This window comes from Zonotrichia leucophrys, unplaced genomic scaffold (genome assembly GCF_028769735.1).
Source record: "Zonotrichia leucophrys gambelii isolate GWCS_2022_RI unplaced genomic scaffold, RI_Zleu_2.0 Scaffold_751_24210, whole genome shotgun sequence".
NCBI classification, from domain to species: domain Eukaryota; kingdom Metazoa; phylum Chordata; class Aves; order Passeriformes; family Passerellidae; genus Zonotrichia; species Zonotrichia leucophrys.
This window is the reverse complement of record NW_026992956.1, coordinates 1-24210: the sequence shown is the minus strand read 5'-3', so window position 1 is coordinate 24210 and position 24210 is coordinate 1. Positions and strand designations below refer to the sequence as shown.

At 58.4% G+C, this 24210-nt stretch overlaps 3 protein-coding genes across 4 annotated transcripts; 2 read left to right on the top strand and 1 right to left on the bottom strand.

Annotated features, from left to right (window-relative positions):
• Nucleotides 1–10: 10 nt before the first annotated feature.
• CTU1 (cytosolic thiouridylase subunit 1) lies at nucleotides 11–4927 on the bottom strand (the record flags this gene model as incomplete). Its single annotated transcript, XM_064701511.1, has 2 exons — nucleotides 11–256; nucleotides 3970–4927. Coding segments are annotated over 2 exons (1204 nt in total), but the record flags the coding sequence as incomplete, so codon positions are not given.
• A 3677-nt stretch (nucleotides 4928–8604) lies between these two features.
• On the top strand, nucleotides 8605–23239 carry RBM42 (RNA binding motif protein 42). Of its 2 annotated transcripts, none has more exons than XM_064701514.1 (13): nucleotides 8605–8696; nucleotides 9282–9308; nucleotides 9391–9507; nucleotides 10215–10687; nucleotides 11193–11295; nucleotides 11653–11737; nucleotides 12882–12944; nucleotides 13549–13733; nucleotides 14597–14755; nucleotides 16137–16322; nucleotides 18190–18310; nucleotides 19530–19724; nucleotides 22942–23239. In XM_064701514.1, exons 4-13 carry the CDS (start codon nucleotides 10521–10523, stop codon nucleotides 23052–23054), a joined length of 1377 nt encoding a protein of 458 aa, XP_064557584.1. In that variant the 5' UTR covers nucleotides 8605–8696; nucleotides 9282–9308; nucleotides 9391–9507; nucleotides 10215–10520; the 3' UTR covers nucleotides 23055–23239. The 2 variants fall into 2 exon arrangements, with proteins under 2 accessions (XP_064557584.1, XP_064557583.1); XM_064701513.1 differs by having other exon boundaries at nucleotides 12879–12944.
• On the top strand, nucleotides 8651–10306 carry TYROBP (transmembrane immune signaling adaptor TYROBP). Its single transcript, XM_064701512.1, has 4 exons — nucleotides 8651–8696; nucleotides 9282–9308; nucleotides 9412–9507; nucleotides 10215–10306. Exons 1-4 carry the CDS (start codon nucleotides 8651–8653, stop codon nucleotides 10304–10306), a joined length of 261 nt encoding a protein of 86 aa, XP_064557582.1.
• Nucleotides 23240–24210: the final 971 nt, after the last annotated feature.

Below are 24210 nucleotides of genomic sequence, written 5' to 3'. Positions count from 1 at the left end.
ATGGTGACACCGTTGGTGGCCATGGTGGCCTCATTGGTGACATTGGTGGCCATGGTGGCCTCGTTGGTGGCCATGGTGGCCTCGTTGGTGACATTGGTGGTGGCCATGGTCAGGTTGGTGGCCATGGTGGCCTCGTTGGTGACATTGGTCAGGTTGGTGGCCATGGTGGCCTCGTTGGCCGCGCGCCGCAGCCGCGCCACGTCCCCGCGCAGGAAATTCATCAGCACCGTCTCGGCCACGTCATCGGCGTTGTGACCTGCGGAGAAGAGTGACCACGAGTGACCAACAGTGACCAACAGTGACCACGAGTGACCACCAGGCACTGTCAGTGACCACGAGTGACCATGAGTGACCACCAGGCACCATCAGTGACCAGCAGTGACCAACAGTGACCACAAGTGACCATCAGTGACCATCAGTGACCACCAGTGACCATCAATGACAACCAATGACCATCAGTGACCACCATGGACCACAAGTGTCCACAAGTGACCAGCAATGACCACTGGTGACCACTGATTGCCACCAGTGACCATCAATGACCATCAGTGACCATCAATGACCATCAATGACCATCAATGACCATCAGTGACCATCAGTGACCATCAATGACCACCAGTGACCATCAATGACCATCAATGACCATCAGTGACCATCAATGACCACCAGTGACCATCAATGACCATCAATGACCATCAGTGACCATCAGTGACCACCAATGACCATCAATGACCACCAGTGACCATCAATGACCACCAGTGACCACCAGTGACCATCAGTGACCATCAGTGACCATCAATGACCATCAGTGACCACGAGTGACCATCAGTGACCACCTGTGACCATCAATGACCATCAGTGACCATCAATGACCATCAGTGACCACGAGTGACCATCAGTGACCACCAGTGACCATCAGTGACCACCAGTGACCATCAATGACCATCAATGGTCATCAATGACCACCAGTGACCATCAATGACCACCAGTGACCATCAATGACCACCAGTGACCACCAGTGACCATCAGTGACCACCAGTGACCATCAATGACCATCAATGACCACCAGTGACCACCAGTGACCATCAGTGACCACCAGTGACCACCAGTGACCTGCCCAGTACATACCAGTGAGCTCCCAGTCCATCCCAGTATAACCCAGTGACTCCCAACCCCTCCCAGTATATCCCAGTCCATCCCAGTATATCCCAGTACAAACCAGTATAACCCAGTGCTCACCAGTAGCAGCTCCCATCTCCATGGCCGCTCTCTCCAGTCCCTCCCAGTCCATCCCAGTATAACCCAGTCCATCCCAGTCTCCTCCCAGTATAAACCAGTCCCACTTTAACCTGTCCCAGTCCGCTCCCAGTCCATCCCAGTGACTCCAAACCCCCTCCCAGTGCCCTCCCAGTACAAACCAGTATATCCCAGTGCCCTCCCAGTATATCCCAGTACAAACCAGTATAACCCAGTGCTCACCAGTAGCGGCTCCCATCTCAGTGGCCGCTCTCTCCAGCCCCTCCCAATCCATCCCAGTATAACCCAGTCCATCCCAGTCTCCTCCCAGTATAAACCAGTCCCACTTTAACCTGTCCCAGTCCGCTCCCAGTCCATCCCAGTGACTCCAAACCCCCTCCCAGTATATCCCAGTATAACCCAGTGACTCCCAACACCCTCCCAGTCCCTCCCAACCCCCTCCCAGTATATCCCAGTGCCCTCCCAGTATATCCCAGTACAAACCAGTATAACCCAGTGCTCACCAGTAGCAGCTCCAATCTCCATGGCTGCTCTCTCCAGCCCCTCCCAGTCCATCCCAGTGCCCTCCCAGTATAACCCAGTCCATTCCAGTCTCCTCCCAGTACCTCCCAGTATAAACCAGTCCCTCTTTAACTGGTCCCAGTCCCCTCCCAGTCCATCCCAGTGACTCCCAACCCCCTCCCAGTCCATCCCAGTATATCCCAGTATAACCCAGTGACTCCCAACCCCCTCCCAGTACATCCCAGTACAAACCAGTAACTCACCAGTAGCAATCCAATCGGCTCCCATCTCCATGGCCGCTCTCTCCAGCCCCTCCCAGTCCATCCCAGTACATCCCAGTGCCCTCCCAGTATATCCCAGTGCTCTCCCAGTATATCCCAGTGCCCTCCCAGTACATCCCAGTGCTCTCCCAGTGCTCTCCCAGTATATCCCAGTGACTCCCAACCCCCTCCCAGTATATCCCAGTCCATCCCAGTGCCCTCCCAGTATATCCCAGTGCCCTCCCAGTCCATCCCAGTGCCCTCCCAGTGACTCCAAACCCCCTCCCAGTCTCTCCCAAACCCCTCCCAGCGTATCCCAGTGACTCCCAACCCCCTCCCAGTATATCCCAGTGCCATCCCAGTATATCCCAGTACAAACCAGTAACTCACCAGTGGCGATCCAATCGGCCCCCATCTCGCGGGCCGCCCTCTCCAGGGCGTGTCTCCGGAACACCCCGCAGACGGTGCAGCGGCTCCGCCCCCCCAGGGCCCCGCCCAGCTCGTCCACGCCCCACCCGAAGAGCTCGCGGTGGGAGACGAGCAGGAGGGGGAGGGGCAGCCCCGCCCCCACGCGGCGCAGCACGCGCAGGGCGTGGTCCCGGTAGCCCTCCCAGTGCTCTCCCAGTATATCCCAGTACAAACCAGTATAACCCAGTGCTCACCAGTAGCAGCTCCAATCTCCATGGCTGCTCTCTCCAGCCCCTCCCAGTCCATCCCAGTATAACCCAGTCCCACTGAGACTTGTCCCAGTCTCCTCCCAGTTCCTCCCAGTATAACCCAGTGCCCTCCCAGTACATCCCAGTGCTCTCCCAGTATATCCCAGTCCCTCCCAACCCCCTCCCAGTATATCCCAGTATATCCCAGTGACTCCCAACCCCCTCCCAGTATATCCCAGTATAACCCAGTGACTCCCAACCCCCTCCCAGTCCATCCCAGTACAAACCAGTGCTCACCAGTAGCGATCCAATCGGCCCCCATCTCGCGGGCCGCCCTCTCCAGGGCGTGTCTCCGGAACACCCCGCAGACGGTGCAGCGGCTCCGCCCCCCCAGGGCCCCGCCCAGCTCGTCCACGCCCCACCCGAAGAGCTCGCGGTGGGAGACGAGCAGGAGGGGGAGGGGCAGCCCCGCCCCCACGCGGCGCAGCACGCGCAGGGCGTGGTCCCGGTAGCCCTCCCAGTGCTCTCCCAGTATATCCCAGTACAAACCAGTATAACCCAGTGCTCACCAGTAGCAACTCCAATCTCCATGGCCGCTCTCTCCAGCCCCTCCCAGTCCATCCCAGTATAACCCAGTCCATTCCAGTCTCCTTCCAGTACCTCCCAGTGACTCCAAACTGCCTCCCAGTCCCTCCCAGTACATCCCAGTGCTCTCCCAGTGCCCTCCCACTATATCCCAGTATATCCCAGTGCCCTCCCAGTACACCCCAGTATATCCCAGTGACTCCCTACCCCCTCCCAGTACATCCCAGTGCTCTCCCAGTGCTCTCCCAGTATATCCCAGTGCCCTCCCAGTACATCCCAGTGCTCTCCCAGTGCCCTCCCAGTCTATCCCAGTATAACCTAGTGACTCCCAACCCCCTCCCAGTATATCCCAGTGACTCCCAGTATACCCCAGTATAACCCAGTGACTCCCAACCCTCTCCCAGTATATCCCAGTGCCCTCCCAGTACATCCCAGTGCTCTCCCAGTATATCCCAGTGCCCTCCCAGTACATCCCAGTGCTCTCCCAGTATAACCCAGTGACTCCCAACCCCCTCCCAGTATATCCCAGTGCCCTCCCAGTATAACCCAGTATAACCCAGTGACTCCCAACCCCCTCCCAGTCCATCCCAGTATATCCCAGTGACTCCCAACCCCTCCCAGCCTATCCCAGTATATCCCAGTATATCCCAGTCCCTCCCAACCTCCTCCCAACCCCCTCCCAGTCCATCCCAGTATAAACCATTGCTCACCAGTAGCGATCCAGTCGGCCCCCATCTCGCGGGCCGCCCTCTCCAGGGCGTGTCTCCGGAACACCCCGCAGACGGTGCAGCGGCTCCGCCCCCCCAGGGCCCCGCCCAGCTCGTCCACGCCCCACCCGAAGAGCTCGCGGTGGGAGACGAGCAGGAGGGGGAGGGGCAGCCCCGCCCCCACGCGGCGCAGCACGCGCAGGGCGTGGTCCCGGTAGCCGTCGATGCCCTCGTCCACGCCCAGCAGCGCCAGGCGCAGCCCCAGCCGGTGCCGCCCGTTCAGGTGGGTCAGCAGGTGGGCCAGGACGGTGCTGTCCTTGCCGCCCGAGGCGGCCACGGCCACCGAGGAACCGGCCGGGAGGAAAGGTCTGGGAGTTTGGGGCGAAATTCCCAAGTTTTGGGGCGAAATTCCCACGTTTTGGGGCGAAATTCCCAAGTTTTGGGGCGAAATTCCCAAATTTTGGGCGTGGTTTGGGGGGTTTTCAGGGCAATTTTGCGATTTTTGGGGGATAATTTCAGGGTTTTGGGGGGAATTAATGGGGTTTTGGGGTGAAATTCCCAAATTTTGGGGGTGATTCGGGGGGTTTTCCGGGTGATTTTGCGATTTTTCAGGGGTGGTTCCGGGGTTTTGAGGGTTAATTCCAAGGTTTTGGGGAGGATCAATGGCGTTTTGAGGGTTAATTCCGGGGTTTTGAGGGTTAATTCCAGGGTTTTGGGGGTGATTCAGGGGATTTTGGGGAGGATTTGGGGGGTTTAGGGGGGATGCAGGTGGGCCAGGACGGTGCTGTCCTTGCCGCCCGAGGCGGCCACGGCCACCGAGGAACCGGCCGGGAGGAAAGGCCTCGGGTTTGGGGGGTTTTGGGGCGAAATTCCCAAATTTTGGGGTGAAATTCCCACGTTTTGGGGGTGGTTTGGGGGGTTTTCGGGGTAATTTTCCGATTTTTGGGGGTGATTCGGGGGGTTTTGGGGAGGGTTAATGGAGTTTTGAGGGTTAATTCCGGGGTTTTGAGGGTTAATTCCCAAATTTTGGGGGTGATTTGGGGGGTTTTGGGGTGAAATTCCCAAATTTTGGGGGGATTTGGGGGGTTTTGGGGTGAAATTCCCACATTTTCAGGGGTAGTTTTGGGGTTTTGGGGAGGGTTAATTCCAGGTGTTTGAGGGGGGGTCAGGGGGTTTTGGGGTGAAATTCCCAAATTTTCGGAGGTGGTTCTGGGGTTTTGAGGGTTAATTCCAGGTGTTTGAGGGGGGTTCAGGGGGTTTTGGGGGGAAATTCCCAAATTTTCAGGGGTAATTCTGGGGTTTTGAGGGTTAATTCCGGGAGTTTGGGGTGGGTTTGTGGGGTTCTGAGAAGGATCAATGGGGTTTTGAGGGTTAATTCCGGGGTTTTGAGGGTTAATTCCGGGGTTTTGGGGGTTAATTCCGGGGTTTTGGCGTGAAATTTCCAAATTTTGGGGGTGATTTGGGGGGTTTTGGGGCGAAATTCCCGCATTTTCAGGGGTAATTTTGGGGTTTTGGGGAGGGTTAATGGGGTTTTGAGGGTTAATTCCAGGTGTTTGAGGGGGGCTCAGGGGTTATGGAGTGAAATTCCGGGATTTTGGGGGTGATTCGGGGGGTTTTGGGGCGAAATTCCTGCATTTTCAGGGGTAATTCTGGGGTTTTCGGGGTCATTTATGGGGTTTTGGAGGGGATTAATGGCATCTTGGGGTTAATTCCGGGGTTTTGGGGATCTTGAGCTGAAATCCCAGAATTTGGGGGATTTTGGGGTAGAACCCCAGAATTTTGAGCTAAAATTCCGGAATTTTGAGCTAAAACCCGGGTTTTTGGTATTGAACCCCGGAATTTTGAGCTGAAACCCCAGAATTTTGGGGATTTTGTGGCAGAACCCCAGAATTTTCAGCTGAAACTCCAGGATTTTGGGGATTTTGAGGCAAACCCCCGAGTTTTGGGGGCGGAAGCGCCGGGCCCGGCTGCAGCAGCGCCTGCAGGGCCTCGGCCTCGAAGGCGGCGAGGAAGCAGCGGCGGCAGAAGGGCAGCAGCGACCGCGAGCGCAGCAGCGCCGAGGGCAGCGGGCAGCGCGAGCAGCGCGGCCTTGGCATGGCTGGAACGGCAAAAAAATCAAAAATCACAAAATTCGAAAAAATTCGGGGCGAAATCGCGAAAAAATTCCGCCCGGGGAGAGCGAAATCCCGGCTGGAAACGGCGAAAATCCCACCGGGAATCGTCCGAAATTCTACTCAGAAAAATCCCAAAATTCTACTCAGAAAACCCCAAAATTCTACTCAGAAAAACCCCAAAAATCCCACTCAGAAAAACCCCAAAATCCCACCAGGAATTGCCCAAAATTCTACTCAGAAACCCCCAAAATTCTACTCAGAAAAACCCCAAAATTCTACTCAGAAAACCCCAAAATTCTACTCAGAAAAATTCACAAAATCCCACCAGGAATCACCCAAAATTCTACTCAGAAAAACCCCAAAATTCTACTCAGAAAAACCCCAAAATCCCACTCAGAAAAACCCAAAATCCCACCAGGAATCGTCCAAAATTCTACTCAGAAAACCCCAAAATCCCACTCAGAAAAACTCAAAATCCCACCAGGAATCGCCCAAAATTCTACTCAGAAAAACCCCAAAATTCTACTCAGAAAAACCCCAAAATTCTACTCAGAAAAACCCCAAAATCCCACCAGGAATCACCCAAAATTCTACTCAGAAACCCCCAAAATTCTACTCAGAAAATCCCAAAATCCCACCAGGAATCGCCCAAAATTCTACTCAGAAAAACCCCAAAATTCTACTCAGAAAAACCCCAAAATCCCACCAGGAATCGCCCAAAATTCTACTCAGAAAATCCCAAAATTCTACTCAGAAAACCCCAAAATTCCACTCAGAAAAACCCCAAAATCCCACCAGGAATCGCCCAAAATTCTACTCAGAAAAACCCCAAAATTCTACTCAGAAAATCCCAAAATCCCACCAGGAATCACCCAAAATTCTACTCAGAAACCCCCAAAATTCTACTCAGAAAATCCCAAAATCCCACCAGGAATCGCCCAAAATTCTACTCAGAAAAACCCCAAAATCCCACCAGGAATCGCCCAAAATCCCACTCAGAAAAACTCAAAATCCCCCCAGGAATCGCCCAAAATTCAACTCAGAGAAACCCCAAAATCCCACCAGGAATCGCCCAAAATTCTACTCAGAAAAACCCCAAAATTCTACTCAGAAAAACCCCAAAATCCCACCAGGAATTGCCCAAAATTCTACTCAGAAAAACCCCAAAATCCCACCAGGAATCGCCCAAAATTCTACTCAGAAAAACCCCAAAATTCTACTCAGAAAAACCCCAAAATCCCACCAGGAATTGCCCAAAATTCTACTCAGAAAAACCCCAAAATCCCACCAGGAATTGCCCAAAATTCAACTCAGAGAAACCCCAAAATCCCCCCAGGAATCGCCCAAAATTCAACTCAGAGAAACCCCAAAATCCCACCAGGAATCGCCCAAAATTCTACTCAGAAAAACCCCAAAATCCCCTCAGGATCCCCCCAAACTCCCAAATGGTCCCTCCTGAACCCCCCCCCAGGACACGAATGGTCCCTCCCAGACACCCAGAATCCCCTTGAGACCCCCCCAAAATCCCCAAATCCCCCCTAAAATTCCAAAATGGTCTCTCCCAGATATCCCCAAACCCCTCAAGAATCCCCAAATCCCCCCCCAAACCCAAAAATGGTCCCTCCCAAACCCCCAAATTCCCCCTTTAAACCACAAATGGTCCCTCCCAGACACCCCAAATCTCTCAAGAACCCCCAAATTCCCCCCCAAAACCCCAAATGGTCCCTCCCAGACCCACAAAATCCCCCCAAAACCTCCCAATAGTCACTTCCAGACCTCCAAAATCCCCAAATTCCCCCCCAAAATCCCCAAATCCCCCCCTAAAATTCCAAAAGGGTCCCTCCCAGATACCCCCAAACCCCTCAGGAACCCCCAAATCTCCCCGGATCCCCCAATTCACCCCCAAACCCCCTCAGGACCCCCCAAACCCCCTCAGGACACCCCAAATCCCCTCAAGATCCTGAAAATCCCCCCCAAATCTCCCCAGACCCCCCAATTCCCCCACCCCGTACCCGCAGTGGTCGCGCCCGCACGGGGCTCCCTCAGGCCGCTCCTTTCCCGCCCTGCCTTGCGCGAGCTATGGCCACGCCCACACGGGCACGGCGCGGACCAATCAGCGCCTGTTTTTTCCCGCCCTACTCCCGCCTCGCTGGATCAGACCAATCAGAGAGCCACTTCCGGGTTTAGTCAGGGTATCAAAGCTAATCAGCGCGCAGGACTGCCTCAGGTTGTTTAACCAATCAGAGAGTGCGGAGGGCGGGACTTAAGGAGTCTTGAGGCTCTGCCAAAGCAGCCTTAAAGGGCCAGCGCTCCTTTTAAAAGGGGGCGGGGTTTAAAGGCGGGGCGGGGCTTAATACAGACAGAACTTGCTGTGCAGAGTGGGCGGAGCTTGCTAGGAAGGGGCGTGACCACAGCAGGGACCCCAAAAAGGGGAAGTTTTGGGGGGGAACATGCCACGAATTTTGGGCGGGGTCATGGTGCAACCCAATCAGACTCTGAGGGCAGAAAGGGGGCGTGGCTTGATTTGCCACCCATGGCCCGGCCCCTTTTTTTAATCCCCCACCGCCGCCATGGCCCCCCCAGGGACCCTCGGCCTGGTCCTGCTGCTGCTGCTCGGTGAGGCCCCTCCCCCACCCCGAGAGCCCCTCCCCCACCCTGTGTCACCCCCCCGCCCCTCCCCCACCCTGAGGGACCCCTCCCCTGCCCCTCCCCCAAAAGCAGAAGTGGCCGGGCCGGGGTGGGGGAGGGGAATGGCGGCGAAATGGGGGGGGATCCGCCCCTCCCCCACACAATGGGGACCCCCCCAAGCCCCTCCCCCACCCCCTGAGCCCCTCCCCCACCCCTTGGGGACCCCCTGTGCCCCTCCCCCACCCTTTGAAGACCCCTCCCCCACCTTGAAGTGCCCACTGTGCCCCTCCCCCACCCCTTTAGCCCCTCCCCCATTCATTTCTGCCCCTTCCTGACCCATTTAGCCCCTCCCCCACTTTTTAGCCCCTCCCATTTTCCCCTCCCCCACTTTTAGCCCCTCCCCCACCCTTAGACCCCTCCCCCATTCATTTCTGCCCCTCCCCCACCCATTTTGCCCCTCCTCCTCCCTTCAGCCCCTCCCCCACCTGTTTCTGCCCCTCCCCCACTACAAATCTGTGGGCGTGGCCAAAGTGGGAGTGGCTCACAGGCCACGCCCCCTTTGTTAATTCCCAGCCCCAGGATTGGCCGCGGCGCAGTCAGGTAAGGCCCCGCCCCCACCCCGGGGTCATGGGAGGGGTCAAAGGTCACGGCGGGGTCACAAGGTGTCCCCTCCCTTTTCCAGAATGTTCCGGGTGCCTCCCAGGGCCTGGACCAATCACGGCGCTCGTTGTTGGTGACGTCATCCTGACGCTCTTGATTGCGGGCGGAGCCTATTGGCTGGCATGGCGGAGCCACAGAGGTGGGCGGGGCCAAGTGGGAAGAGACTAATTTTGGGCGTAGCTTAATAAGGATGGGTGGTTTGTGGGCGTGGCTAAAGAGGGAGGGGTCATCTGTGGGCAGGGCCAATGGGGAGAGGACATTTGTGGGCGTGGTCAACTGAAAAGAGACTCATTGTGGGCGTGGCTTAATAGAAAGGGGCTGAGTGTGGGCGTGGCTAAAGAGGGAGGGGCGGTTTGTGGGTGTGGCTTAAACAATAGGAGCTGCAGAGGTTGGCGGGGCCAAAAGGAGGGACAGATTTGTGGGCGGGGCCAAGAGGAAGAGACCCCGTTGTGGGCGTGGCTTAACAGAATTTGGTGGTTTGTGGGCATGGCTAAAAGGAAGGAGTTAATAATGGGCGTGGCCTAATCAACGGGTGTTTTGTGGGCGTGGCTAAAAATGGAGGGGCTCGTTGTGGGCGTGGCCTAGAGCATACGAGCGTTTGTGGGCGTGGCCAAAAGAGGGACTGTTTTGTGGGCGGGGCCAAGGGGTAGGAGCCATTTTTGGGTAACTGGGAGTTACTGGGAGTTACTGGGGTGAATCAGGGGCATGACTATAATGGGCGGAGCCAAACCCCCCAAAGGGGCGTGGCCAAACCAATAATCGCCCACCACAACCCCTCTCTGGGCGTGGCTCGGCTCAAAGTAGGCGTGTCCTCGCCCTGCCTGACCCCGCCCCCTTTTCCCACAGCCCCGCCCAAGCCCCGCCCACTGGAGCCGGAGTCGCACTACCAGGAGCTGCAGGGCGCGCGCGGGGACATCTACAGCGAGCTCAAGCGCTGAGCGCCGCCTCCCCCGCGGCCTCCGCCCTCTATTGCCGCCATTAAAGCGCTTTTTTGCCCCTTCCGCAGCCATTTTTGTCCGTTTTTCGCTGATTTCGCCCCAATTCCGCCTTTGTTTATTAAAAACGGGGAAGTGCTGTCGCGCTGAGTGACGTCACCGCGCCGCGCCGGAAGTGCCCTTCAGGCGGGCGGAAGTGGCCGTGGCGGTTCCAGCCATGGCGGCGTCGGCGGCTCCCGGAGCGGCGGGGCCGGGAATGGCGGCGGGAGGCGGGCCCGGTGCCGCGGTGGTGGCGGCGGGGCCCGGAGCGGTGGCGGGAGGCGGCGGGGCCGCGGTGAAGAGCGGCGAGGAGCGGCTGAAGGAGATGGAGGCGGAGATGGCGCTGTGAGGGAAAGGGAGCGGCGGGGGTGTCATGGCGGCCGGGAGGGGGCGGGGCTTAGCGGGTACCTTGGCAACGGGGGCCGGGCCTAATGGAGGGGAGCGGCCTGCGTGCTGCCATGGCAACGGGGGCGGGGTCTGAAGGTTGCTGTGGTAACGGGGGCGTGGTTTAAGGGATGGAGGGGCGGGGCCTGGCGTTGCTGTGACAACAGGGGCGTGGTTTAAGGGATGGAGGGGCGGGGCCTGGCGTTGCTGTGGCAACAGGGGCGTGGTTTGAGGGGTTAAGGGGTGGGGCCTGGCGTTGCTCTGGTAACGGGGGCGGGGTTACTGGGGGGTACTGGAGGGTCTGTATGCGTTCATATTGGTTTGTACTGGTCTGTACTGGTTTATACTGGTTTATACTGGTTTGTGCTGGTTTATATTGGTTTACGCTAGCTCTTAGTGGTCCATACTGGTTTATACTGGTCTATGTTGGTCCATACTGGTCCTTACTGGTCTGTACTGGTTTTAGGTTCGAGCAGGAGGTGCTGGGCGCTCCAGGCCCCGCCCCCGGGGACCCTTTGGCCCCGCCCCCCGTCCTGCGTCCGATCATCGCCACCAACACCTACCAGCAGGTGTGTCCCCAAAATGTCACCAAAATGTCCCCAAAATGTCCCCAAATGTCACCCCAGGGTCACCTTGGTGTCACCTGAGTGTCACCAATGTCACAAAATGGCCCCAAAATGTCCCCAAAATGACCCCAAATGGCCCAAAATGGCCCCAAAATGTCCCCAAATGTCACCCCAGGGTCACCTTGGTGTCACCTGAGTGTCACCAATGTCACAAAATGGCCCCAAAATGTCCCCAGTGTCCCCTCAATGTCCCCATTGGCCCAAACCCCCAAATGTCCCCCCAGTGTCCCCAATGTCCCCAATGTCCCCAGTGTCCCCAGTGTCCCCCCAGTGTCCCCAATGTCCCCTCTGTGTCCCCAGGTCCAGCAGTCCCTCGAGGCTCGCGCCGCCGCCGCCGCCACCGTCCCCCCCTTGGGGACACCGCCGGTGCCATTCGTGGGGCCAGGTCAGTGACAGCGGGGTCCCCAATGTCCCCTCAGTGTCCCTCAGTGTCCCCAATGTCCCCTCAGTGTCCCCTCAGTGTCCCCAATGTCCCCTCAATGTCCCCAATGTCCCCTCAGTGTCCCCAATGTCCCCTGGCTGTCCCCAATGTCCCCTCAGTGTCCCCAATGTCCCTCAGTGTCCCCTCAGTGTCCCTCAGTGTCCCCAATGTCCCCTCACTGTCCCCAGTGTCCCCAGTGTCCCCTCAGTGTCCCCTCAGTGTCTCCAGTGTCCCTTCAATGTGTCCCCTGCCTGTCCCCAATGTCCCCCAGTGTCCCCTCAGTGTCCCCAATGTCCCCTCAGTGTCCCCAGTGTCCCTTCAGTGTCCCCAATGTCCCCTCAGTGTCCCCTGGCTGTCCTCAGTGTCCCCAGTGTCCCCAATGTCCCCTCAGTGTCCCCTCAGTGTCCCCAATGTCCCCTCAGTGTCCCCTCAGTGTCCCCTCAGTGTCCTCAGTGTCCCAAATGTCCCTCAGTGTCCCCAATGTCCCCAATGTCCCCTCAGTGTCCCAAATGTCCCCTCAATGTCCCCAATATCCTCAATGTCCCCTCAGTGTCCCCTCAGTGTCCCCAGTGTCTCGAGTGTCCCCTCAGTGTCCCCAATGTCCCCAGTGTCCCCAGTGTCCCCTGCTGTCCCCAATGTCCCCGTTGTCCCCGTTGTCCCCTGGCTGTCCCCCCTGTCCCCAGGTGTCCCTTCAATGTCCCCTCAGTGTCCCCAATGTCCCCAATGTCCCCTCAGTGTCCCCAATGTCCCCTCAGTGTCCCCAATGTCCCTCAGTGTCCCCTCAGTGTCCCCAATGTCCCCAATGTCCCTCAGTGTCCCCTCAGTGTCCCCAATGTCCCTTCAATGTGTCCCCTGCCTGTCCCCAATGTCCCCCAATGTCCCTTCAGTGTCCCTCAGTGTCCCCAATGTCCCCAATGTCCTTGGCTGTCCCCAATGTCCCCACTGTCCCCAATGTCCCCAGTGTCCCCACTGTCCCCAATGTCCCCAATTCCCAATGTCCCCACTGTCCCCAATGTCCCCTGCTGTCCCTGCTGTCCCCAATGTCCCCACTGTCCCCAGTGTCCCCAATGTCCCCAATGTCCCCGTTGTCCCCTGCTGTCCCCAGCAGTGTCACCGCAGCGGCCGCCGATCCTGCGCCCGGCATTCGTGCCACACGTGCTGCAGAGACCAGGTACGGGGACACTGGGGGCACTGGGGGGACATTGGGGACATTGAGGGGGTTGGGGACATTTGGGGACATTTGGGGATATTGGGGACAGTGGGGACATTGGGGACACTGGGGGGGTTGGGGACATTGGGGACATTGAGGACATTTGGGGGGACATTGGGGACATTTGGGGGGACATTGGGGACATTTTTGGGTGGTTCTGGGACATTTTTGGGGGGGACATTTTTGGGTGGTTTGGGGACATTTTTGGGGGGACGTTTTTGGGTGTTTTAGGGACATTTTTGGGTGGTTTGGGGACATTTTTTGGGTGTTTTAGGGACATTTTTGGGTGGTTTGGGAACATTTTTGAGAACATTTTTTGGGGGATTTGGGGACATTTTTGGGTGGTTTGGGGACATTTTTGGGGGGACATTTTTGGGTGGTTTGGGTACATTTTTTGGTACATTTTTTGGGTGTTTTAGGGACATTTTTGGGTGTTTTAGGGACATTTTTGGGTACATTTTTGGGGACATTTTTGGGTACATTTTTTGGGTACATTCGCGAACATTTTGGGGACCCCGCTGTCCCCACGCTGACCCCCCTGTCCCCCCCCATTTTGTGTCCCCAGCGGGTCCCCGGGGTCCCCTGGCCCTGCGCCCCCCCCCCGGGGCCATGGTGGGGGTGGGGCCTCCCCTGGGGGCCCCCCCCGCCCCCCCCCTGCTGCTCGCCCCTCCCCCACTGCAGAGACCGCCCCCCACCCCCCCCCTGGGGGCGCCCTTGGGCGGGGGAGGGGCCCTGAGAGCGCCCGGAGCGGTGAGTGAGGGACTGGGGGGTACTGGGATATACTGGGATATACTGGGAGGGACTGGGAGGGGATTGGGGGGGACTGGGAGGGACTGGGGTATACTGGGAGGGGATTGGGATGGACTGGGAGGGAACTGGCGGGTATTGGGAGGGACTGGGAGGGAACTGGGTTAGACTGGGATATACTGGGATGGACTGGGAGGGACTGGGAGGGACTGGGAGGGAAGTGGGGGATACTGGGAGGGAACTGGGATAGACTGGGAGGGACTGGGAGGGAAATGGGAGGGACTGGGAGGGAACTGGGATAAACTGGGAGGGGATTGCGGGGTATTGGGAGGGGATTGGGATATACTGGGAGGGACTGGGAGGGACTGGGAGGGACTGGGAGGGGATTGGGAGGGACTGGGAGGGACTGGGGGGACTGGGAGGGGATTGGGGGATACTGGGAGGGACTGGGAGGGAACTGGGATATACTGGGAGGGACTGGGATAGAACTGGGAGGGACTGGGAGGGGATTGGGAGGGACTGGGATGGACTGGGGAATACTGGGATATACTGGGAGGGACTGGGAGGGAATTGGGGGGTACTGGGATATACTGGGAGGGACTGGGGTATACTGGGATGGACTGGGATGGACTGGGAGGGGATTGGGGTATATTGGGATATACTGGGGTGTACAGGAGGATACTGAGAGGGACTGGGAGGGGTTTGGGGGTACTGGTAGTGTGTTTGGGGTTACTGGTTTATACTGGGAGGGGATTGGCGGGGATTGGGAAGGACTGGGGAGGGACTGGTGGGATTTGGGCTGGATTTGGGTTTTTTTGGTGTTTTTTTGCCGTTTCCCCCGTTTCTCACCCCGTTTTTTCCCTCAGGCCGGCGGGGGAGGGGCTCCGGTGCCCCCCCTGCCCCCGGTGGCCGCGGGGGGACCCCGAGTGCCCCCCCCGGGCCCCCCCCCGGGCCCCCCCAAACCGACCCCGCCCGTCATCCAGGCCGCGCCCACCGTGTACCCGGCCCCGCCCCGCCGCGCCCCGGTGAGTGACAGCAGTGTCCCCAAACTGGCCCCGCCCACCCTGTACCCGGCCCCGCCCCGCCGCGCCCCGGTGAGTGACAGCTCTGTCCCCAAACTGGCCCCGCCCACCCTGTACCCGGCCCCGCCCACTGGGTTCCCGGCCCCGCCCCGCCGTGCCCCCGTGAGTGACAGCAGTGCTCCCAAACTGGCCCCGCACACCCTGTACCCGGCTCCGCCCACCCTGTACCCGGCCCCGCCCACCGTGTACCCGGCCCCGCCTCCCTGCGCCCCAGTGAGTGACAGCAGTGTCCCCAAACTGACCCCGCCCACCCTGTACCCGGCCCCGCCCACCGTGTACCCGGCCCCGCCCACCCTCTACCCAGTCCCGCCCCGGTGAGTGACAGCAGTGCCCCCAAACTGGCCCCGCCCACCGGGTACCTGGCCCCGCCCACCCTGTACCCGGCCCCGCCCCGCCGCGCCCCGGTGAGTGACAGCAGTGTCCCCAAACTGGCCCCGCCCACCCTGTATTAGGCCCCGCCCACCCTGTACCCAGCCCCGCCCCAGTGAGTGACAGCAGTGTCCCCAAACTGGCCCCGCCCACCCTGTACCCGGCTCCGCCCACCTTGTACCCGGCCCCGCCTCCCTGCGCCTCAGTGAGTGACAGCAGTGTCCCCAAACTGGCCCCGCCCACCATGTACCCGGCCCGCCCCGCCGCGCCCGGTGAGTGACAGCAGTGTCCCCAAACTGGCCCCGCCCACCCTGTATTAGGCCCTGCCCACCCTCTACCCAGCCCCGCCTCCCTGCACCCCAGTGAGTGACAGCAGTGTCCCCAAACTGGCCCCGCCCACCTTGTACCCGGCCCCGCCCACCCTGTACCCGGCCCCGCCTCCCTGCATCCCAGTGAGTGACAGCAGTGCCCCCAAACTGGCGCCGCCCACCCTGTACCCGGCCCCGCCCACCGTGTACCTGGCCCCGCCCACCGTGTACCCGGCCCCGCCCACCCTGTACCCGGCCCCGCCCACCCTGTACCCAGCCCCTCCCCCTTTAATTCCTTCTCTGGCTCCTCCCCTTTTAGTCTCTCCTTTTTATTTGTTTCTTTTTAGCTCCTCCCCTTTTAGCCACACCCCATTTAGCCCCGCCTCCTTTAATTACTTCTCTTTTGGCTCCTCTTAAACATCTCCCTTTTTAGCCCCTCCCCTTTAATTCATTTAGTCCCTCCCATTTCAACCCCACCCTATTTAGCTCCTCCCCTTTGCTTAATTCTGCTTTGCCCCGCCCCTTCCATTGATTATATTTTAGACCCTCCCCCTTTAACCCTACCCCACTTAGCCCCGCCCATTTTAGCTCCGCCTCTTCCACATGAAGCCCCGCCCCCTTTAACCCTTCTGATCCCACCCCCACAGGAGGAGACCCCGCCCCCTCGGGCCCCGCCTCCCGAGGAGCCTCGGATTGGTCCCAGCCTGCCGGCTCCGCCCCCCGCCATGGCCACGCCTCCTCCGGAGCCGCGCCCTGGCCCCGCCCACATCGCGCCAGTGCCACGCCCCCTGCGCAGGCCACGCCCACAGGACCCGCCCTTCCCTGTGCCTGAGGTGGGCGGGGCCTGGGTGGAGCTAAACATGAGGGGGTGGAGCTTGAGAAATGGGGGGCGTAAGGGGGCGGGGCTTAAGCACTTGGAGTGGGTGGGACTAAAGGGAAGGGGGTGTGGCCTAAATAAATGATTGACAGATTCTAAGGGTGCTGGGCTGTAGGTAAGGGGGCGTGGCCTCAGGGGATGAGTGGGTGTGGCAAAAGAGGGGAAGTGGGCGTGGCCAAAAAGATGGGCGGGTCCTTATATGTGCCCCAGTGATTGACAGCTGTCCCTCAGAAAGTGGGTGTGGCTGTGGGGAAGGGGCGGAGCCTCTGGATGCATGTCCCAGGTGATTGACAGGTGTCAGTCAGCATGGGGCTGGGTTTTCCAGAAGTGGGCGGAGCCCCAAATTTAGGAGTTTTATAGGTGGGTGGGTGTGGCTAAAGTCGAGTGGGCGTGTCCACAGTGTAGTGGGCATGTCCTGTTGATTGACAGCTGCCCACAAATATAGATTGAGCGTCCTCAAAAAGGGGCGGAGCTTCCAAATTTCAGCCTTTTCTTCTGAGTGGGCTTGTCCTGACCATGGTGGGCGTGTCCAGGGTGGGGTGGGCGTGTCCCCGGGGTGATTGACAGCTGTCCACAAAAATCGATTGAGTGACCTCAAAAAGGGGCGGAGCTTCCAAATTTCAGCCTTTTTATCTGTGTGGGCTTCTTCCGACCATGGTAGGCGTGTCCTGGGTGGGGTGGGCGTGTCCCCGGGTGATTGACAGTTGTCCACAATGATAGATTGAGCATCCTCAAAAAGGGGCGGAGCTTCCAAATTTCAGCCTTCTGAGTGGGCTTGTCCCGACCATGGTGGGCGTGTCCTGGGTTGGGGTGGGCGTGTCCCAGGGGGGTGATTGACAGCTGTCCACAAAGATAGATTGAGCGTCCTCAAAAAGGGGCGGAGCTTCCAAATTTCAGCCTTTTCTTCTGAGTGGGCTTGTCCCGACCATGGTGGGCGTGTCCTGGGTTGGGGTGGGCGTGTCCCCAGGGTGATTGACAGCTGTCCACAAAGATTGAGCATCCTCAAAAAGGGGCGGAGCTTCTACATTTCAGCCTTTTCTTCTTGGTGGGCTTGTTCCGATCATGGTGGGCGTGTCCTGGGTTGGGGTGGGCGTGTCCCCGGGGGTGATTGACAGCTGTCCACAAAAATAGATTGAGCATCCTCAAAAAGGGGCGGGGCTTCCAAATTTCAGCCTTTTTATCTGTGTGGGCTTGTCCCGACTGTGAGGGCGTGTCCTGGGTTGGGGTGGGCGTGTCCCCGGGGGGTGATTGACAGCTGTCCACAAAGATAGATTGAGCATCCTCAAAAAGGGGCGGAGCTTCCAAATTTCAGCCTTTTTATCTGTGTGGGCTTGTTCCGACCATGGTGGGCGTGTCCTGGGTGGGGTGGGCGTGTCCCCAGGGGTGATTGACAGCTGTCCACAAAGATAGATTGAGCGTCCTCAAAAAGGGGCGGAGCTTCCAAATTTCAGCCTTTTTATCTGTGTGGGCTTGTCCTGACCGTGGTGGGCGTGTCCTGGGTGGGGTGGGCGTGTCCCCAGGGGTGATTGACAGCTGTCCTCAGAGATAGATTGAGCGTCCTTAAAAAGGGGCGGAGCTTCCAAATTTCAGCCTTTTTATCTGTGTGGGCTTGTCCCGACTGTGGTGGGCGTGTCCTGGGTTGGGGTGGGCGTGTCCCCAGGGTGATTGACAGCTGTCCACAAACATAGATTGAGCATCCTCAAAAAGGGGCGGAGCTTCCAAATTTCAGCCTTTTTATCTGTGTGGGCTTGTCCCGACCATGGTGGGCGTGTCCTGGGTTGGGATGGGCGTGTCCCCGGGGGTGATTGACAGCTGTCCCTCAGGTGGGGGCGGAGCCTGCGGCCGAGGACAAGCGGAAGGGGCGGGGCGAGCGGCTGAAGCGCTGCATCCGCACGGCGGCCGGGAGCAGCTGGGAGGATCCCAGTCTGCTGGAGTGGGACGCTGGTACGGACTGGGACAAACTGGGAGGGACTGGGATGGACTGGGAGGGACTGGGAGGGACTGGGATCAAACTGGGAGGGACTGGGACGGACTGGGATTAAACTGGGATATACTGGGAGGGACTGGGACGGACTGGGAGAGACTGGGAGGGGATTGGATTATCCTGGGATATACTGGGAGGGAGTGGGATCAAACTGGGAGGGACTGGGATGGACTGGGAGGGAACTGGGATATACTGGGATGGACTGGGAGGGGACTGGGATAAACTGGGATAAACTGGGAGGGGATTGGATTATACTGGGATATACTGGGAGGGACTGGGATGGACTGGGGTGGGACTGGGAGGGACTGGGACAAACTGGGAGGGACTGGGAGGGACTGGGAGGGGATTGGGATATACTGGGATTGAACTGGGATATACTGGGATCAAACTGGGATGGACTGGGAGGGACTGGGAGGGACTGGGAGGGGATTGGGATAAACTGGGATATACTGGGAGGGACTGGGATGGAGTGGGAGGGACTGGGATGGACTGGGATGGGACTGGGATATACTGGGATGGACTGGGAGGGACTGGGAGGGGATTGGGTTATACGGGGATGTACTGGGAGGGACTGGGAGGGACTGGGAGGGACTGGGAGGGGATTGGGTTATACTGGGATATACTGGGAGGGACTGGGATCAAACTGGGAGGGACTGGGATGGACTGGGAGGGACTGGGATATACTGGGAGGGGATTGGTAGGAACTGGGAGGGATTGGTATCAAACTGGGAGGGACTGTGAGAGACTGGGAGGGGATTGGGATATACTGGGAGGGACTGGGAGGGAACTGGGATCAAACTGGGAGGGACTGGGAGAGACTGGGAGGGGATTGGGATATACTGGGAGGGACTGGGAGGGAACTGGGATCAAACTGGGAGGGAACTTGGATATACTGGGAGTCGATTGGGTTATACTGGGAGGGTATTGGAGGAGACTGGGATGGACTGGGATGGACTGGGTTATACTGGGAGGGACTGGGAGAGAACTGGGATATACTGGGAGGAACTGGGATGGACTGGGATATACTGGGATTAAACTGGGATTGTACTGGGAGGGGCTTGGTGGTCACCAGGTGACCTTTGGGGTGTCCCCATGACCCTGAGCTGTTCACATCACCCTAAAACGACCCCGTAACCCCAAAAATGACCCAAAATCACCGTTTTTGGCCCCGATTTCCAGACGATTTCCGCATTTTCTGCGGGGATCTCGGGAACGAGGTGAACGACGAGACGCTGGGCCGCGCCTTCGGGCGCTTCCCGTCCTTCCTCAAGGCCAAAGTGATCCGGGACAAACGCTCGGGCAAGACCAAGGGCTACGGCTTCGTGTCCTTCAAGGACCCCAACGACTACGTCCGGGCCATGCGCGAGATGAACGGTGACACTGGGGACACTGGGGACACTGGGGACATCTGGGGACATTGGGGTGTTGGACGGGTTGGGGACATTGGGGGGTGGAGGGATTGGGGACACTGGGGACATTGGGGGGGTTGGGGACATTGAGGTATTGGGGACATTGGGGAGATTGAGGACATGGGGATATTGGGGACATTGGGGACATCATTGGGGACATTGGGGCTACGGCTTCGTGTCCTTCAAGGACCCCAACGACTGCGTCCGGGCCATGCGCGAGATGAACGGTGACACTGGGGACATTGAGGGGATTGGGGACATTGGGGACATTGGGGACATTGGGGACGTCTGGGGTGTTGGGGACATTGGGGACATTGAGGGGATTGGGGACATTGGGGACACTGGGGACATTGGGGGGGTTGGAGGGGTTGGAGGGGTTGGGGACATTGGGGACATCTGGGGACATTGGGGACATTGGGGACATTGGGATATTGGGGAGATTGGGGACACTGGAGACATTGGGGATGTTGGAGGGGTTGGGGACATTGGGGACATTGGGGGGTTGGGGACATTGGGGACAATGGGGACATTGGGGGGTTGGGGACACTGGGGACATTGGGGACAATGGGGGGATTGGGGACATTGGGGGGGTTGGAGGGGTTGGGGACATTGGGGACATTGGAGATGTTGGGGAGATTGAGGACATTGGGGACAGTGGGGACATTGGGGACATGTGGGGTGTTGGGGGACATTGGGGGACATTGGGTAGATTGGAGACATTGGGGACATTGGGATATTGGGGACATTGGGATATTGGGGACATCATTGGAGACATTGGGGACATTGGGGATATTGGAGACATTGAGGACATTGGGGACATTGGAGACATTGGGAACATTGGGATAATGGAGACATTGGGGACATTGCAGAGGTTGGGGACATTGGGATATTGGGGACATTGGGGACATCATTGGGGACATTGGGGCTACGGCTTCGTGTCCTTCAAGGACCCCAACGACTGCGTCCGGGCCATGCGCGAGATGAACGGTGACACTGGGGACACTGGGGACACTGGGGACACTGGGGACACTGGGGACATTGGGGACACTGGGGGGGTTGGGGACATTGGGGGGGTTGGGGGGGTTGGGGACATTGGGGACACTGGGGGAGTTGGGGACATTGGGGACATTTGGGGACATTGGGGACATTGGGGTATTGGGGACATTGGGGGGGTTGGGGACATTGGGGGTATTGGGGACATTGAGATGTTGTGACATCATTGGGGACATTGGGGGCATTGGGGACACTGGGGGACATTGGGGACATTGGAGACATTGGGAACACTGGGGACATGGGGACAATGAGGGGATTGGGGACATTGGGGACATTGGGGACATTGGGGACACTGGGGACATTGGGGGGATTGGGGACATTGGGATATTGGGGACATTGAGATATTGGGGACTCATTGGGGGGATTGGGGACATTGGGGACACTGGGGACACTGGGGGCATTGGGATATTGGGGACAGTGGGGACATTGGGGACACTGGGGACATTGGGGGGATTGTGGACAGTGGGGACATTGGAGACGTTGGGGACATTGGGGACACTGGGGGACATTGGGTAGATTGGAGACATTGGGGACATTGGGGACATTGGGATATTGGGACATTGGGGACATTGGGGGGATTGGGGGGGTTGGGGACATTGGGGACATTGAGGGCACCCAGGGGACATTGGGACATTGGGGACCCCCAACCTCCCAGTCCCTCCCAGTTGGGTTTACCTTGTTCCCAGTCCCTCCCAGTCTCCCCAATCCCCTCCCAGTTTGTCCCAGTAACCCCTAACTTTAAACCAGTAACGAGAAACCACAAACCAGTATAAACCAGTAACCCCCAGTCCCCTCCCAGTCCCTCCCAGTATAAACCAGTATAAGACAATCCCTTTCCAGTCTCTCCCAGTCCCCTCCCAGTATATCCCAGTCCATTCCCAGTCCCTCCCAGTTGGGTTTACCTTGTTCCCAGTCCCTCCCAGTATAACCCAGTCCCTCCCAGTTGGGTTTATCTCGCTCCCAGTCCCTCCCAGTTTGTCCCAGTCCCTCCCAGTTGGGTTTATCCCATTCCCAGTCCCTCCCAGTATAACCCAGTCCCTCCCAGTATAACCCAGTATATCCCAGTATATCCCAGTCCCTCTCAGTTGGGTTTATCTCGTTCCCAGTCCCTCCCAGTATATCCCAGTTCCTCTCAGTTGGGTTTATCTCATTCCCAGTCCCTCCCAGTATAACCCAGTATATCCCAGTATATCCCAGTCCCTCCCAGTTGGGTTTATCTCATTCCCAGTCTCTCCCAGTTGGGTTTACCTCGTTCCCAGTCCCTCCCAGTATAACCCAGTCCCTCCCAGTTGGGTTTATCTCGTTCCCAGTCCCTCCCAGTTTGTCCCAGTTGGGTTTATCTCATTCCCAGTCCCTCCCAGTTGGGTTTATCTCATTCCCAGTCCCTCCCAGTATATCCCAGTCCCTCCCAGTTGGGTTTATCTCATTCCCAGTCCCTCCCAGTATAACCCAGTCCCTCCCAGTTGGGTTTATCTCGTTCCCAGTCCCTCCCAGTTGGGTTTATCTCATTCCCAGTCCCTCCCAGTATAACCCAGTATATCCCAGTATATCCCAGTCCCTCCCAGTTGGGTTTATCTCATTCCCAGTCCCTCCCAGTATATCCCAGTTCCTCCCAGTTGGGTTTCTCTCGCTCCCAGTCCCTCCCAGTATAACCCAGTATATCCCAGTATATCCCAGTCCCTCCCAGTTGGGTTTCCCTCGCTCCCAGTCCCTCCCAGTCCCCTCCCAGTCCATCCCAGTATATCCCAGTATATCCCAGTATATCCCAGTCCCTCCCAGTGTGGTTTATCTCATTCCCAGTCCCTCCCAGTGTGGTTTATCTCATTCCCAGTCCCTCCCAGTTTGTCCCAGTCCCTCCCAGTGTGGTTTATCTCATTCCCTGTCCCTCCCAGTTGGGTTTCCCTCGCTCCCAGTCCCTCCCAGTTTGTCCCAGTCCCTCCCAGTATATCCCAGTCCCTCCCAGTTGGGTTTATCTCCATCCCAGTCCCTCCCAGTTGGGTTTCTCTCATTCCCAGTCCCTCCCAGTCCCTCCCAGTTGGGTTTACCTCGCTCCCAGTCCCTCCCAGTTGGGTTTCCCTCGCTCCCAGTCCCTCCCAGTTTGTCCCAGTAACCCCAGTTTGCCCCCCCAGGGAAGTACGTGGGCAGCCGGCCCATCAAGCTGCGCAAGAGCCAATGGAAGGACCGGAACCTGGAGGTGGTGAGGCGCAAACAGCGCGAGAAGAAGAAACTGGGGCTGAGATAGCCCAGACTGGGACAGACTGGGACAAACTGGGAGGGACTGGGATGGAGATAACCCAGACTGGGAGGGACTGGGATGGAGATAAACCCAACTGGGATAAACTGGGAGGGACTGGGATGGCAATAAAGTTGATGTTAGAGCTGTACTGGAGTGTTGGAGTGTGACTGGGAGGAACTGGGAGGGACTGGGATTGAGATAAACCCAACTGGGATAAACTGGGAGGGACTGGGAGGGAACTGGGAGGAACTGGGATGGACTGGGAGGGGACTGGGAGGGACTGGGATTGAGATAAACCCAACTGGGATGGACTGGGATGGACTGGGATGAACTGGGAGGGACTGGGATGAACTGGGAGGGACTGGGATGAACTGGGAAGGACTGCGAGGCACTGGGATCATACTGGGATGAATTGGGAGGCACTGAGAGGGTACTGGGATGAACTGGGAGGGAACTGGGATGAACTGGGAGGCACTGGGGAGAAACTGGGAGCACTGGGCTGAACTGGGAAGGGCGCTTTGAGGCACTGGGATGAACTGGGATGAACTGGGCGGAACTGGGAGGGAACTGGGAAGGGCATTGGGCTGAACTGGGCTGAATTGGGCTAAACTGGAAAGGGCACTTTGGGATACTGGGAGGAACTGGGAGGCCCTGGAAGGGAAACTGGGATGAACTGGGCTGAACTGGGAGGGACTGGGATGAACTGGGATGGAACTGGGAGTAACTGGGATGGACTGGGAGTAACTGGGATGGACTGGTTTGAACTGGGAAGGAACCGGTTTAAATTGGGAATGACCGCACTGCACTGGTTTGAACTGGGAATGGTTTATTTGTAGGCGTGGTCTATTTGTGGGTGTGGCCCCACCGAGGCCCCGCCCCCTCAGACCAGCTCCCCCTGGGGGTCACGAGCGGCTCCGGGGGCACCTGGGGGGGGGGAGGGGGAGGGGAATGAAGGGGGCGGGGCCAGAGCGGCTCTTGGCCCCGCCCCCACCCCTGAACTGTCCAATTGCCCCTCCCCCACTCCACGCCCCTCCCCCACTCCTGAAATCCATTCCTCAGCCCCTCCCCCGCCCCAAATTCCCACCTCAGGCCCCTCCCCCACCCCTGAAATGTCTCAGTGCCCCTCCCCCACCCCAATCCTCCTCCTCCTCAGCCCCTCCCC

What these genes read in the sequence shown, in the direction of transcription:
- TYROBP (XM_064701512.1), top strand. Translation starts at nt 8,651, where the DNA reads ATGGCCCCCCCAGGGACCCTCGGCCTGGTCCTGCTGCTGCTGCTCG. An exon ending in GGTCCTGCTGCTGCTGCTCG is followed by an intron (nt 8,697 to 9,281) that starts GTGAGGCCCCTC and finishes GTTAATTCCCAG; the next exon opens with CCCCAGGATTGGCCGCGGCG. An exon ending in ATTGGCCGCGGCGCAGTCAG is followed by an intron (nt 9,309 to 9,411) that starts GTAAGGCCCCGC and finishes GGTGCCTCCCAG; the next exon opens with GGCCTGGACCAATCACGGCG.
- RBM42 (XM_064701513.1), top strand. Translation starts at nt 10,521, where the DNA reads ATGGCGGCGTCGGCGGCTCCCGGAGCGGCGGGGCCGGGAATGGCGGCG. An exon ending in GGTGCCATTCGTGGGGCCAG is followed by an intron (nt 11,738 to 12,878) that starts GTCAGTGACAGC and finishes TGCTGTCCCCAG; the next exon opens with CAGTGTCACCGCAGCGGCCG. An exon ending in CCCCGCCCCGCCGCGCCCCG is followed by an intron (nt 14,756 to 16,136) that starts GTGAGTGACAGC and finishes CCACCCCCACAG; the next exon opens with GAGGAGACCCCGCCCCCTCG.